We start from the raw sequence: 12,778 nt of genomic DNA, 5'->3' as shown, positions 1-12,778 counted from the left end.
TTTCAAGGATTTCGAAGTGATGACCAATTGACTAACGTAAAAAACTCTCCATGAAAGATATTGACCCTATTATTTGTGGTGGCACGTTTGAGGGTTTGTACATCAATTACGGCACATGAACGATTTGAAACTACTGCTCCTTATGTGTCAGGTGGAAAACTTTTTGACACGCCTGTATGCATTGAAATGTCTTCAAACTCTCGGAATGTTATTTATGTGTGATAAAAATAACCTGTGCAAAGTTTCAGCTCATTACGATATCATACAGGCATGGCTTCCATTTAAATAAAGAGGCTTACGTACGCAAGCTGAATTTTCCGCATGGAACCGAAATTTTGGGAATAAACTGAAATTATGGACTATGTATGGTTGCAGTAACTTAAATTACCGTGAAAACTTTTGAATATTATTTTCCTATCAAAATAAATAATCAGACCAAGTTTAAAGAAATTTCAATAAAAAAAATAGCCTGTTCAAAGCTTCACATCATTACGGTACCACAAAGGCATGTCTTTCATACAAAAATGAATTTTTTTTTCGATTTTTGTATGAAAAGTCTGTGAAAAATTGATTGCATCTTAAAGCTAACATCAGATTCGGGCTTCTCGTGCCAAAAAACCCCCCAATACACATTCTTTCAGCGTTCAAATTGAAAGAATATCATTTTAAGGCATTTTTCTCATAAGTGCCTCTTCAGAGTCCAAGTTTTACACCGATAAATCAATGTCGTTGAAAATTGACCAGATCTATTCCTCGTAGTGCCCAATCATCCCGTGAAGTCACATTTTGAATTTCATGTCTGAGCACGAAACCGGTCGTGTCACCAAAATGGTTGAAAAATGATCAAAAAATGTGTGGATGTAGGTACTCCATTCGGACCAAAAAAAATTACACTGGTCAACAGATATTGCTCAAAAACTTATCAGCACGTCTCCTAGTAGTCCCAAATCATCCTGCAAAGTCAGAATTTGAATTGAGTTTTTGGAAGAAGACTTATCGCGGTAACAAAAAAAAAGGAGCCACAGGACACAGGACATATCACACACAGCGACGCACATTAATATGCCCCAAAATCATCTTCAATCATGTTTTCTACATGAAATATGCATAGAAAACATGTTTTGGGGTGACTTTAATTTTTTGGCTTGATACAATACCTTTCCTACACTAGGTGTGCGGAAAAGTAAAATCATTTTTTTTTAAATTTTTGTATGAAAAGTGTGTCGAAAATTATTTGTATCGCAAAACTAATATCAGATTCGGTTTTCTCGTATCCAAAAACCCCCCAATACATATTTTCGAGTGTTTAAAAATACATTAAATGTCACTTTTGGAAGAAAAGTTGAATTTTTCCCATGGATGGCCATGGGCATCACACCAGACATAACACTTTACTCTATCAACCAAAGTCGCTCAAAATCCAATTGTTTCTATTCCTCGGCACCCTCAATCATCCTGTGAAGTCAGATTTTGAATTACTTTTCTGGTTTGAAAGTTATCGTGTTAACAAATTTTTGCGTACAGCGTACAGGGTACCACGCAATACATTCGGACATCGAAAAAACGCTAGATTCGTGTTCCCTGGATTCTAAAACACCCAGAAAACATGTTTTTTGAGGGTGTTAATTTTTCGACAGATTCCAATACTTTACCTTGCACACTAGGTGTGTGCAGAAAAGTAAAAGTCCATTTGCAATGGCTTTCTACAATGTTGAAATAATCACACTTACTGCTTGTTCGTTTGGCACTTGTGCATGATTTCTTACTGGAATTTTGTTTTCGCGCGAACCAATAAATCAGGAAATATAACAATATACAGAAGGTCAAGTCGAAAATAATATATTTTCAACACAGTTACGTTTTTGAATTTAAATACACTGCATTATGTTTGAAAATGTTTGATGTTTCATTGAGACCTAAACAATTAGGTCTAATTTAACGTATTTCGAGATATTTCTTATATCATTATATTTTTTCGTATCCTGTCGTTTCAAATATGGTTTATGAGACCCCTTGACGACTCAATTTTAAACTCTTTATTAAAAAATGGTTTTCGCCTTACAGTTGAAATATAAATTAATTATCTTATCATGTCTAATGAAGATCATGATTATATAGATAAGTAAACACTACACTTATGTTGAATAACTGTTTTATTTAAAATTCAGCTGAAATTATGGCCAAGAAATTTTCCAACTCTGAATCTTTGTGAAAATGGAAAAGTTTAATAGAACAATGCACTTTTTTCGGTATTTTTAATAGATATAATCGATTTCTTTTATTTGACTTATTCGATTTGAATGATAACTTATATGCATGAAAATCGAAGTTAATCTTCATTTATCTAGAAAAAATGTATGATTGGCATGGCTTTTTTCATCATAGATCGAAAGCGGACTCAATTGTGAGCTGATATCCACATTTTCAAAAATCAACATTTTTTTATTTGGCGAAAATTGGGAAATTTGTGAACTTGAGCGGCCATCTATGTTTTAATATCTTAGTAATACACCGTAATATGCAAGGTTTTTATTGTGTTGGTTCACTTTGAAAACTAATTTTACATAATTCGGACCCAAGAAATTCAATGGTGGCAACCGTTTTGAGAAACTAATTAAATTTATTGAGATTTTTCAGTTCATATACTTACAAAATCTTAATATTGCGTCGCCTCTTTCACCGCAAAAAATATAAGAATCCACAAAAATCTATGAAAATTAATGCATAAGACATTAAAAAATACTAAACAATCGTGCGATGTTAAGCGTATTCAGTTTTTCGTATATTATCTGTTCTAAGTTTTAGCCATGCATTTTTGAGGCGACGCATTATTAAAATTTTGTATGTATATGATTGCGTTGCAATTTCGAAAGAAGTGTTTTGTACTTATATGTTGAATATATTTAAAATAGATATAAAATGGTAAATAAATTAAGAATAAATATTATATCATTCATATTGTATAAATCATATATAATGAAAAACATTGTTTTTAACCCTTAACCGGGCAGGTCGGGTCTCAGAGGCCCGGTAGCGCATTTTTTTTTTTTTTTTAAGATACATAAAATCGCATAAAATATTATTTTAATCAAACAAATTGTTTTGTAATATATTCTTTCATCCTTCTACTAATCGTTGATAAAAGTTGTTTTGAATTTGGTTCCCTAAGTAGGGCTGTATTGAGGTTTGAACAACCACCGGACGTACATTTTCCATACAAAATGTCATCAATTTTTTTAAAATGAAGTTCAAAATTTGTACTAAACAACTACTGAACTGAAACTTAAATTCATCCGATTCGGAATAAATATTAATTATTTTTTCATTTTTTCAGTTATATTTTACAAAAAACATATTTAATTCAATATCTATTATGTTAAAACAATAATTTTCGTCGTATAAATTCAATGAAATTTGAAAAAAGAAAAAACAATTTTTCATTGAATTTGCACGGAAAAGGTACGTCGGGCCGCAGAGGCTCCACTTGCCCGATAACGTTATGATTTTGACCTGCCCGGTTAAGGGTTAAATAGGTGTTTGTGATCTTAATCTGGAATTTGATTCATTCCCGGAGTCATTTCTGGAACCTTTTTTCGCTGGAATTCCATTCCAACCTTCCCATCTAAAAATTTAAACATGAAATTGACTTTAAAACATTATAGAATATATTTTATTGAGCGGTAACTACAAACCTTTGTTTGATTAAATGAAATACGCGTCGCTTCAGTACGAATAGAATAAAAATCCAAACCCCTTGCAGCGATAGTATTATTTCGGTCCACTCCGAAAAAATGCTAGATCTCCAAATTAAGTACGATATACCAGATATGCTGTAAGTCATTCCCATCACGATGAAAAGACGTAAGTACATTCTGAAACTAAAACCAACCCAACATTATTAATTGGATACTTTTATCCACGAAAAATAACATTCGTTTACTTACTTTCCTTTGGCAGTATTAAATTTAGCTTGATGCCGGAAGCTATCCTCATGCGACGTAAGTTTGTACATTTCCTGTTTGACTCGGCAAATTTGACACGCCGTTAAAATGAAGAATATTACATTAATTGTGAATGTGGTGCAAATAAAACCAGCCACCTCCAATTCGTCGACTTTGTCTGGATCAACTGATTTCGTAAAGGGAAATTAAGAGTAAAATACATAAAAATTAAACGAAAAATAAAATAAAACTCAAGAAATTATACCATTTACAGACTTCAGTATGTCCGAAAATAGCTGGAAAATATTTAGCAAAAATGGCGATATAATTCCATACAGCATATACCATATGAATCGCCGTCTCTCCGTTGATTTATCGATTTTGTTTATATTTCTGTGAAAAAGAAAACTCTAAATAACAGATTTCTTTTTTGTGATTTCTGGTGAAATTCTCACCTGAAATCCCTTAAATTCCACCATGCATCGAACGCGGTCACATTCAGCCTTACAAAAGATCATGATTATATAGATAAGTAAAGACAACACTTATGTTGAATAACTTACCATTGAAAAGCGCATAGAAATAAGTAAATCATAAGTGGTTCCCAATATGAATCCAAAGTTTTATTGAAACTCAAAATTTCCAAAATGAAACAAACTGCTTGACAAATCAGATAGCACAAAAAGCATTTTCCGTGTAAATTTTTGTGCAAATCTGGTAGACACAGGTAAACGAGGAATGTGGTAATTAAAAATGGCACAGATAAAATCATAGCTGTGTTAAGAGAAAAGGAAATCTATTAAGAATGTCAAAGTATACAAACAAGTACTGATTTGTCTCACATATGTGTTCAATATAATCAAGAAATACTTTTGTGTCGTTGTTTTCTGTAATATTTTCAACCCAATCAATACAAATGGATACATTCAGGTCATTTTCATCAGTTTCATCATTCATTCTGTTTTGACAGTATCCTCGAATAGTTGTTTTATTTTGCGGCAGTATTTTTCCAGCCTACAAAAAAATAAACAATCATTTCATATCATCAAGCCAGCTTATCTTGTTGATGTAATCGTTATTTCTTACGTTAGCGATTTGGAGTTTTATCTCTTCTTCGATATAAAATTGTTTGCACGTTCTGTTTTTCACATTTGTTGGTTGCTCGCCCAAATACAGATTGACAAATTTCTGTTTATCACCAACAACTTCGCCTTCCATTTCCGTTAACTCTTCGTTGCAATTATAATCCAAATTGATTGTGGTTTCTTCCATTAATTTATCCAAACAGCAGAGTCGAAAACATTCCTTGATATTGCATAGACAACCACGAAAATGTGATTCGGCCTTTTTTCTTTCGCCATTGTCAATGATGTAATTTAATACTGCATATTGATCGTAAGGAAAATTGATGCCATCAAATAGGATGCTTCGATCCGATTTATGTATTCCATCGGTGATATTAATTGAATCGAAGAAATAACACGGCAATTTCGAACAAACGATGGAATTAGCTTCGTTTACTATAATGAACGTTATGATAATTGCACGAAATGGCAGCGAAATCCAACCGAAATTCATATTGACAATCTAGAATATTAAATAGAATGTCAATTTATGGATGATTGATGTTTTCATGCATTTAAATCGATTTACTTAAATGTTTTACTGGAACGTCTAGAAATTCATTAATTCATTATTCGGTCAGCTCATTAATTCTGTACATTTTGGCATTGTTAAAATTCATAATAACAGAATGACGTAGTTTTAAAGAATACTCCCCTTTTTGCGCACATTTTTGCATTCATTCAAATATTCTGTTCATTATCTACAATCGTTGTGTATGAGAATTGTGAACCACATAATCTTTGAGAGTAATCAAAAATAAAATATAACAACAACGATTCACAGATGCTTGAAATTGTATGTGACGCCAGCTGAAGGCTGTTCATGTTTTTATTCGCAGTTCATTTTTAATAGCCCGATCACATCCCAAAATCGTTCCAAATGTTGCAAGATTTACATGTTAATTTTGCACAACAACATGTAGATTTATTTTAATATTGGTTGATGTTTTGAAATCAATAATATCTTTTTTATATAAATAGAAATTTCCAACACATATTTTGGTTTAAATCGAATTAAAAACACAACAAACTCATCATTTCAATTAAAAACTAAAAATTTATTTTGTATTTATAAAGTTCACACTCTACTTAATTTACAAAAAAATATAGAAAAAATGTTATAAGAATTGTATTTTCAAAGCAGACACAACTGTTCACATCGCCGGCATGGAGGAGACTATCTGCATATTGTTTGAAGTGAATTTCGTAGATGATTTGGCACGATCAAGTGTTATCACAGCCTTTGCATACGTCACATGCCGCATATGCTGTTGTATATATTTACATATGAATGTACTAGCTCGTAAAATTTCATTGATGATACAATCCGCTTACGAACACCAGACAACAGAACAGCATGATTTAGTAGACAAACGATTACACAAGTTTTATCTCTGCTCGTGTGACATACGCATTGCTCGTTTTCTAAATAGGTTTGTTACCGAATATCCTATCTGATCCCACAGATGAACCGAGCTTTTGTTCTTTTTATTGTGAAATATGATTGCTTGTTACTGTATAAAATATTGCCTATTCTCACAGCGCATGTGAAAATGGTATTGTAAACGGAACTGAATATATTTCTATTATATGCCATGCATTGATTAGATAGAATGTATCGATTTAGACACGTTGGAGCCTCTTACGGAGTAGCTCTAGCCAGCTGGACGTGAATGAAAAACTTCATAGTTATTGCAAACTTTTTTTTATTTACGTCGATTATCATATTTGAATTAAATAAATGTTTAATTTATGCAGATCAACACATTTCTATTTAGAATGATTAATTATAGTTTTTGAGAAGCAGTTGAGAAGGAGACGATGAGAAAATAAAGCATTGAACATTATCGCTCACTAATATTCATGATAAAATAATAGAATTTAGTCTAACCGGGACTATATTTGTGCATACTAATTAGTACATTGCAATGTCATGGTATATGTTACATTCATTCAACTTTTGAGCGTCATTGTTAATCAATGATAATGAAAAGTTGCATCGGAATCCATCACACTATAGACGGTAAACAATTAAGTAAATGAATGGCACGCACTGTGCTCAAGCCACTCCCTGACCATTATTTATAATTACAGTAGAATGCAAGTCAATAATAAGGAAAGTCAAACTGCGTTTTATTGTTGTTGTACTATGACGCATTTTGAAAACACACGACCTGACTCTTGCAATGTTTTTGGTAAGTTTCTAACCAGTAGTTCTAAGAAATTTTGGCAATTAGTCTTCAATTCATTGCAATCGGCTGCTGGATTGAATTTCAGCGACTCAATTGAATGATGGCCGAAGTGAGACATTTCTTTTTGCCGGTCAAATCGCACTCTGTTTACTGTTTGATGAAACCGAATGTGTTACTTGTTGTGTTTATTGCCACTATGTCAAAAAATTATTACGCATAAAATTAGTAATGAGTAATATGTACTCTTATTAAATAGTCTATTCGACGATTAGACAATACTTGAGTCATACATTTCTTTGAATAGAGGAACACTTAATGCATGTAACATTAATATACTGTTTTGAAGTATCTAGAAGTAATTCTAATCGTTCAAGTAATAAAAAGCACCGAAAGAGGTTGAATTTCATCAACATGTTTGTCAAGCACAAATTTTTGCTTACAGACATTAAATGCAATTAATATTCGTTCTGTTGCATACTATTGGTACGTGCCACTGAATAACAAGTTCAAAAGTAATGAGAAAATGTTTTAAACACTGTTTTTTTGATTGAATACTAAAAAAATTAGTAAATTTTCCATCATATAGTCAATGTTTGCTATACCCTAAACCAATTGATTATATTGTCTATGACTCAAATATCACATTTCGAGATTATTCAGCATGCTTGTGAACAAAGAGACTAGCAAAGAGAGATATTGATTGATATAGATTTATTCATAACAATAAACGATTTTACTTTCTTTGCGTGTGCTTTGAGTCTTATAGAGTGTTATAAATGTTCCATAACTATATAATTGAATTATTTCGTCTCTTATAAGAAGCTTGTGACTATTTATAGCCACATAATATTTCATGGAATGCTTCTTATTAGTTTCGTAGAACTTTTTCGCGAAATGGCTTGGTGGTTTTTGGTGCTGTCTTCATGGCGTCAGAAAATGTAAGTTTTTCAATGTAACGTTAGAACGTCATTAGATGAGAATGTCGACCCGGTTTTACGATGAAAAAAAAACATGCAATATTCTATTGAAAACAATATATTAAACGAAAACAATCGATTCCGCCCAATAGAAGGAAGTAAGTAAACAATGTGTGTATATGAGTGTTTCACGTCACATCCCGTTGCATTTCGGGAATTGAGCACACACGCATTTCAAACATGCCACACATTGAATTTGCATAGCAACGGTTTTTATTTATCCACAGTTTACTTAAATTGGGCTAAACGTTAGTTAGTATTCGGGAATATTTGACACATACAACGCACATAGCATACTGTGTAGTGAGAAATTGACAAAAATGGATACATTTTTTAAAAACGAAGAAGAAAATCAACGTAATTTAGAAACACGATGGGATCGAATTGAAAAGCGGCACATCCATTCGGCCATCGTATATGAACCCACCGATGCAACAGCAGAAATTTGTAAAAATTTTATACAAAACAAGGAATTTGTTACGAATAATCAACTGAAGACATTAATGGGCGATAAATCAAAGAAATATAATTTGGATCCAAATCTTGTAATGGATTTGCGACATTCGAAAGTAAGATTTTTTGTTGAAACATAATATTTTCCAAGCGTTTTCTTTAAATTTATATGTGTTTTGTAGGTAAGACGACGCAATAAAAGTGCCACGTCGGCAATTAATCGACGTGCAAAACATTTTGTTGACGAACGAATGCATGTTCAAAAAATGTTTGAATTGAATCGTGAAATTTCAAAATACAAACAAAAATTGACGAAAATCCGACCCAAGTCAAATGATTTTCACACTCAAAACGCAGCAAAAAAATGTTATTCGGCTCGATCAGATGGATATTTGAAAATTGCCATTCCATGCGGAAGAGGTGACGATGGAAATGATGAAGTGAATGCCAGGATTGAAAATGGTGATGATGACTTGAATTCACAAGAAAGTTGCCCAGTGGAAAATAAACAACATCTTGTTGAAGATGATAATGAATTGTACGATGACAATCAAGAGACCAGATCATTGTCACCACTTTTAATTCCATCTCAGTGTTTGTTAGACGAAAGTGATTCAATGAATGGAATTGATGTAGATTTGACATCGGACCAGCAACCGATTCCAAGTGATTTTGAAAGCACATCACCTTGTAGTTCACACACTGAACTCAAAACTGTAATTCGACCACAACAAATAACATGTAAATCTCATGATGATTTTGAGTTTATTGTCAAACCAATGATTATGGTGAATATTCAAGACACCATTCGATCGAATATACCCAATGAATTTGGTGGTGAAAGCAACTCAAAATCTCAAGCAAAACCGTTCAATTTCATTCGAGAGAGTAAAATTGACGTTAACCAGCATATGTCAATTCTTATTAAAAAATTGTCATCTGAAATTGTCGACCAGAAGAGTAGATACGATTCATATATGGATGAATCGACTGTGGGAAATCACATTATAAAAGAAGTGTTCGATAAAAAAACGCAAGACAACTTTTTAGTTTTGCAAAAGTATTTTCTTCGTTGGATACATTTTAATACGATTGAAAAGTTGAAGCGTCGAAATCCGACACAAACCCGTCTCCAAAAGATGGAAGCATTTCTACAAAATATCACATTGGAACGGAAACGAGCGTTGAATAAATTGAGACGACCAGGAAATATGCTGGCACCATGTCATAATGCTGAATACAGGCGAATGACATTGCACGATCCCAACATGGAATCGCCTCGTTTGCTCATCAGAACCTATAACAATAAGTAAGCTGGAATTTTTTTTAAAATACAAATAAATGACATGTAAATTAATATAATAATAAGTAACAAAAATTCACCAAAAATTATCAATAATCATAAATTGATTTTTTCTGTATTCCGATGCAGGCTTAAAACACAACAAGACATTATTGAACTGCAAAAAATCAAATTACAGCGCCAACAACGAATTATTACTGAAATGAAACTCTCAAAACTGCTTGAAGACACCAATGACGCTGAAAATCATCTAAAAGAAGAGCTTAGTATTGTAGCCAAAACAGGTTGTCAAAATTCACGTTCGAAAGCCAAGTGTCTTCAAATTGCTGGCAATCTCAAAGACAAAGACGACGATATGAAATCTGAGCTCCAAGCCAAGGGTATAACAGCGCCAAAATTTCTCATAGAAATGCAAGCACGTGCATTGGAACGTGAAATGAGACATCAAGAAGCGCAACGTCGACGTGAGGCGCTTGAACGAGAGAAAGAAGCATTGAAAATGGCTGCTGAGGAAGAAAAAGTAACTCTTGTTTTTTTTTTTCATTCATTTGTTTCCATTTAACCATTTATTTCTTCTCAATAGCGTCGATTGGATGAGGAAGCAAAACGAGAACGAATTCGTGAGTATTGGCGCAAGCGGCGCCTGGAGAAGGAGATTGAAGCAAAGAAAGCGCTGGAACGTATGAGATTCCTCACCAACTTGGAGCTAGCAAAGGCATTTAATCGTTCCCATCTGCTAAAATGGGCGATGGAAAAGTTCAAAAACATAGTTCGATGGAAACATCGAAATAAGCATGTCAGCACTGAATTGCGTCATCGAATGCTTTACCGAGACTACTTCCACCGATGGAAAAAGCACACAAATCGAATTTGGGAAGAGCGCAAAGCAAAGGCTGATGCGTGCTATCATCTTCATTGTAAGCTGATGGCATGGGCCAAATGGCAGGAATGCTATATGATCATGCGAAGAAAAGTATGGTTGGCTGATGACTGGTTCCATTTGAGATTGTCAGAGCGTGTGTTTCGGGCCTGGAATTGTGTAACAGCACAAACAAGACTTATTTTTGAAATTAAAACTAGGCAAGCTGAGGCGCATTTCAATTGGTACGCTTCTTTTTGGTTTATTATAAAAACAAAATCATTGTTTGCATACATTTTTTTAAAATTCTGTTTGTCTTCGACGATTTTAGGTACATGAAATGGAAAGTATTGGAACATTGGCGACGCTTACATGCCATTCTTAAAATCGAAAAAGATACCGAAGAGCGACGTGAACGTTGGCGTAGCAAAATCTACGAACTCATCCCTGATTATACTCCAAATGTCGAATTTATTTGAATTGTCTGTTAATCTATTCTATCAATTTTTTCAATGTAAATAAACATTTGAATACAACGCTATTGCTTTAACTCGATTTTTCAATTCTTTCTTGTTCCTTAAGCTTGGACCGAATTTCAGGTGTCACATCAAATTTTGGGCCATGTCCTGGTATTATTATGCCAGACATTTCCGCAATAATTTGTCGATTCTTTCGCTGTTGGTTGATATCATCACTTCCAACACTAGTCCAATGCGTCTCATCATCAATGTCCTCTCGTTTCTCGAACAAGTCACCACAAATCGCTACTGAATTCTCTGATAAATCACTATTTTCAACAATTAAAGTAATTGAGTCGAGCGTATGACCTGGAGTCGACATAATGAAAATGCCTTCGTCGATGGCATACGTAGTTGTGTTATCAAACGTATATCGATATTCATCTTTATTCGATATCGCATGACCAACAATATGCTCTTTTGCCTTTAAAAACAAATAATTGCATCCGATATGATCACTGTGACCATGTGTACACACTACATGTGTGATATCATTCACATTTATACCATGGTTCTGCAATGCTGGCAAAAAAACAAACAATATTATTCTTCGTAAAAGAAATTCATGTCAAAAATAAACATTCCATTTGAAAAAAAAAAAAAAAAAAAAAAAATTGAAAATGTTCATAAGTGAAATGTACCATCAATAATTTCATTTCCATCCCAAGATGTTCGTGTATCAACAATAATGCAGCTGTTTTTTCCTTTGACCAATGTACAGGTACAATTCGCCAATGTCGTTGTGCTGTTTACTGTCTTTGAATAGCCATCAAATAGTACAATTACTTTGTTTCGATGCATTTTACATCACTTCAGTAGATTCAATAAAAGAATATTTCAACCAACTAGCGTTTCCTTTAAGGTAAATGAGAAATTTTTATTTATATTTGTTTGCAACAACTTTGATGTGTTATACAAGAAAACTAACCTCAACTCTTAATCGTCAATATCAGCTGTATTCCAGTTTGTTTGTTTTTTGTTTCGAAAAAGACATAAATAAATTATTACATCGAACCGGATTTTATTCAATAGAGTTTTCTTTTCAAATGGTTTTAAAAAAAATAATCGAAGTTTTTGTCAACAAAAGAACAAAATAAGAGAAAGAACTCACTTTTTTGCATGGGCATTATGTTTTTCTTTTCAACAAAAACTCCATCTGTATCGAATTGATTCTGTGTGAATATGTGTGCATTAAAATCCCGCCAAAATGCTCAACGAAACACCGACACAGCAACAATAAACACACATAGACAATTTGCTTGCTTAAAGTCCAGTTAATAGAATGCGAATAACAAAGATATACAAAGTCTGTCTTTAATAAACACAAAGAGAGTTCGTTTACACATGTGAATCCACATAGACATGTGTATGTTTGTTTGACAGTGCGATAACTGCCGCAATGTTCGCACGA

At 33.2% G+C, this 12,778-nt stretch overlaps 4 protein-coding genes across 5 annotated transcripts in view; 1 reads left to right on the top strand and 3 right to left on the bottom strand.

The window, feature by feature from the left end:
* LOC116340533 (UDP-glucuronosyltransferase 2B30-like) overlaps window positions 1-1,756 on the bottom strand; it is a 43,173-nt gene extending 41,417 nt beyond the window's left edge. The window contains exon 1 of the mRNA XM_031767085.1: window positions 1,731-1,756. Coding sequence (XP_031622945.1) covers window positions 1,731-1,756 — 26 coding nt within the window. The remainder of the gene's footprint in view (window positions 1-1,730) is intronic.
* A 1,642-nt stretch (window positions 1,757-3,398) lies between these two features.
* LOC116340992 (G-protein coupled receptor Mth2-like) lies at window positions 3,399-6,047 on the bottom strand. Its single transcript, XM_031767797.1, has 9 exons — window positions 5,595-6,047; window positions 5,028-5,528; window positions 4,784-4,955; window positions 4,505-4,715; window positions 4,397-4,444; window positions 4,207-4,334; window positions 3,945-4,128; window positions 3,693-3,878; window positions 3,399-3,622 (listed from the first exon to the last, which is right to left on the bottom strand). Exons 2-9 carry the CDS (start codon window positions 5,517-5,519, stop codon window positions 3,526-3,528), a joined length of 1,518 nt encoding a protein of 505 aa, XP_031623657.1. The 5' UTR covers window positions 5,520-5,528; window positions 5,595-6,047; the 3' UTR covers window positions 3,399-3,525.
* Window positions 6,048-7,200: 1,153 nt separating this feature from the next.
* LOC116340532 lies at window positions 7,201-11,328 on the top strand. The gene is made up of 7 exons (XM_031767084.1): window positions 7,201-7,260; window positions 8,130-8,195; window positions 8,462-8,803; window positions 8,870-9,996; window positions 10,120-10,510; window positions 10,574-11,094; window positions 11,181-11,328. Exons 3-7 carry the CDS (start codon window positions 8,555-8,557, stop codon window positions 11,326-11,328), a joined length of 2,436 nt encoding a protein of 811 aa, XP_031622944.1. The 5' UTR covers window positions 7,201-7,260; window positions 8,130-8,195; window positions 8,462-8,554.
* On the bottom strand, window positions 11,086-12,767 carry LOC116340724 (metallo-beta-lactamase domain-containing protein 1). 2 transcript variants are annotated; one of them, XM_031767356.1, is made up of 4 exons: window positions 12,479-12,767; window positions 12,296-12,320; window positions 12,009-12,222; window positions 11,086-11,889 (listed from the first exon to the last, which is right to left on the bottom strand). In XM_031767356.1, exons 3-4 carry the CDS (start codon window positions 12,166-12,168, stop codon window positions 11,396-11,398), a joined length of 654 nt encoding a protein of 217 aa, XP_031623216.1. In that variant the 5' UTR covers window positions 12,169-12,222; window positions 12,296-12,320; window positions 12,479-12,767; the 3' UTR covers window positions 11,086-11,395. The 2 variants fall into 2 exon arrangements, with proteins under 2 accessions (XP_031623216.1, XP_031623218.1); XM_031767358.1 differs by lacking the exon at window positions 12,479-12,767 and having other exon boundaries at window positions 12,296-12,426.
* Between the last annotated feature and the right edge of the window lie 11 nt (window positions 12,768-12,778).

This window comes from Contarinia nasturtii, unplaced genomic scaffold, assembly GCF_009176525.2.
Source record: "Contarinia nasturtii isolate CC-2019 unplaced genomic scaffold, AAFC_CNas_1.1 Cnas_scaffold_695, whole genome shotgun sequence".
Classification (NCBI taxonomy): Eukaryota; Metazoa; Arthropoda; class Insecta; order Diptera; family Cecidomyiidae; genus Contarinia; species Contarinia nasturtii.
The sequence above is the reverse complement of the archived record's forward strand: the minus strand, read 5'-3'. Positions and strand labels throughout refer to the sequence as shown.

Bases quoted from the DNA above. Each gene is read 5' to 3' on its own strand.
- LOC116340992 (XM_031767797.1), bottom strand. From the start codon at position 5,519: ATGAATTTCGGTTGGATTTCGCTGCCATTTCGTGCAATTATCATAACG. The intron at 4,956-5,027 runs GTAAGAAATAAC...ATTTTTTTGTAG, and splicing joins TAAAACTCCAAATCGCTAAC to GCTGGAAAAATACTGCCGCA. The intron at 4,335-4,396 runs GTGAGAATTTCA...TCTTTTTCACAG, and splicing joins TGGAATTTAAGGGATTTCAG to AAATATAAACAAAATCGATA.
- LOC116340532 (XM_031767084.1), top strand. From the start codon at position 8,555: ATGGATACATTTTTTAAAAACGAAGAAGAAAATCAACGTAATTTAGAA. The intron at 8,804-8,869 runs GTAAGATTTTTT...TGTGTTTTGTAG, and splicing joins TGGATTTGCGACATTCGAAA to GTAAGACGACGCAATAAAAG. The intron at 10,511-10,573 runs GTAACTCTTGTT...TCTTCTCAATAG, and splicing joins TGGCTGCTGAGGAAGAAAAA to CGTCGATTGGATGAGGAAGC.
- LOC116340724 (XM_031767356.1), bottom strand. From the start codon at position 12,168: ATGCATCGAAACAAAGTAATTGTACTATTTGATGGCTATTCAAAGACA. The intron at 11,890-12,008 runs GTACATTTCACT...TTTTTTTGCCAG, and splicing joins TGGAAATGAAATTATTGATG to CATTGCAGAACCATGGTATA.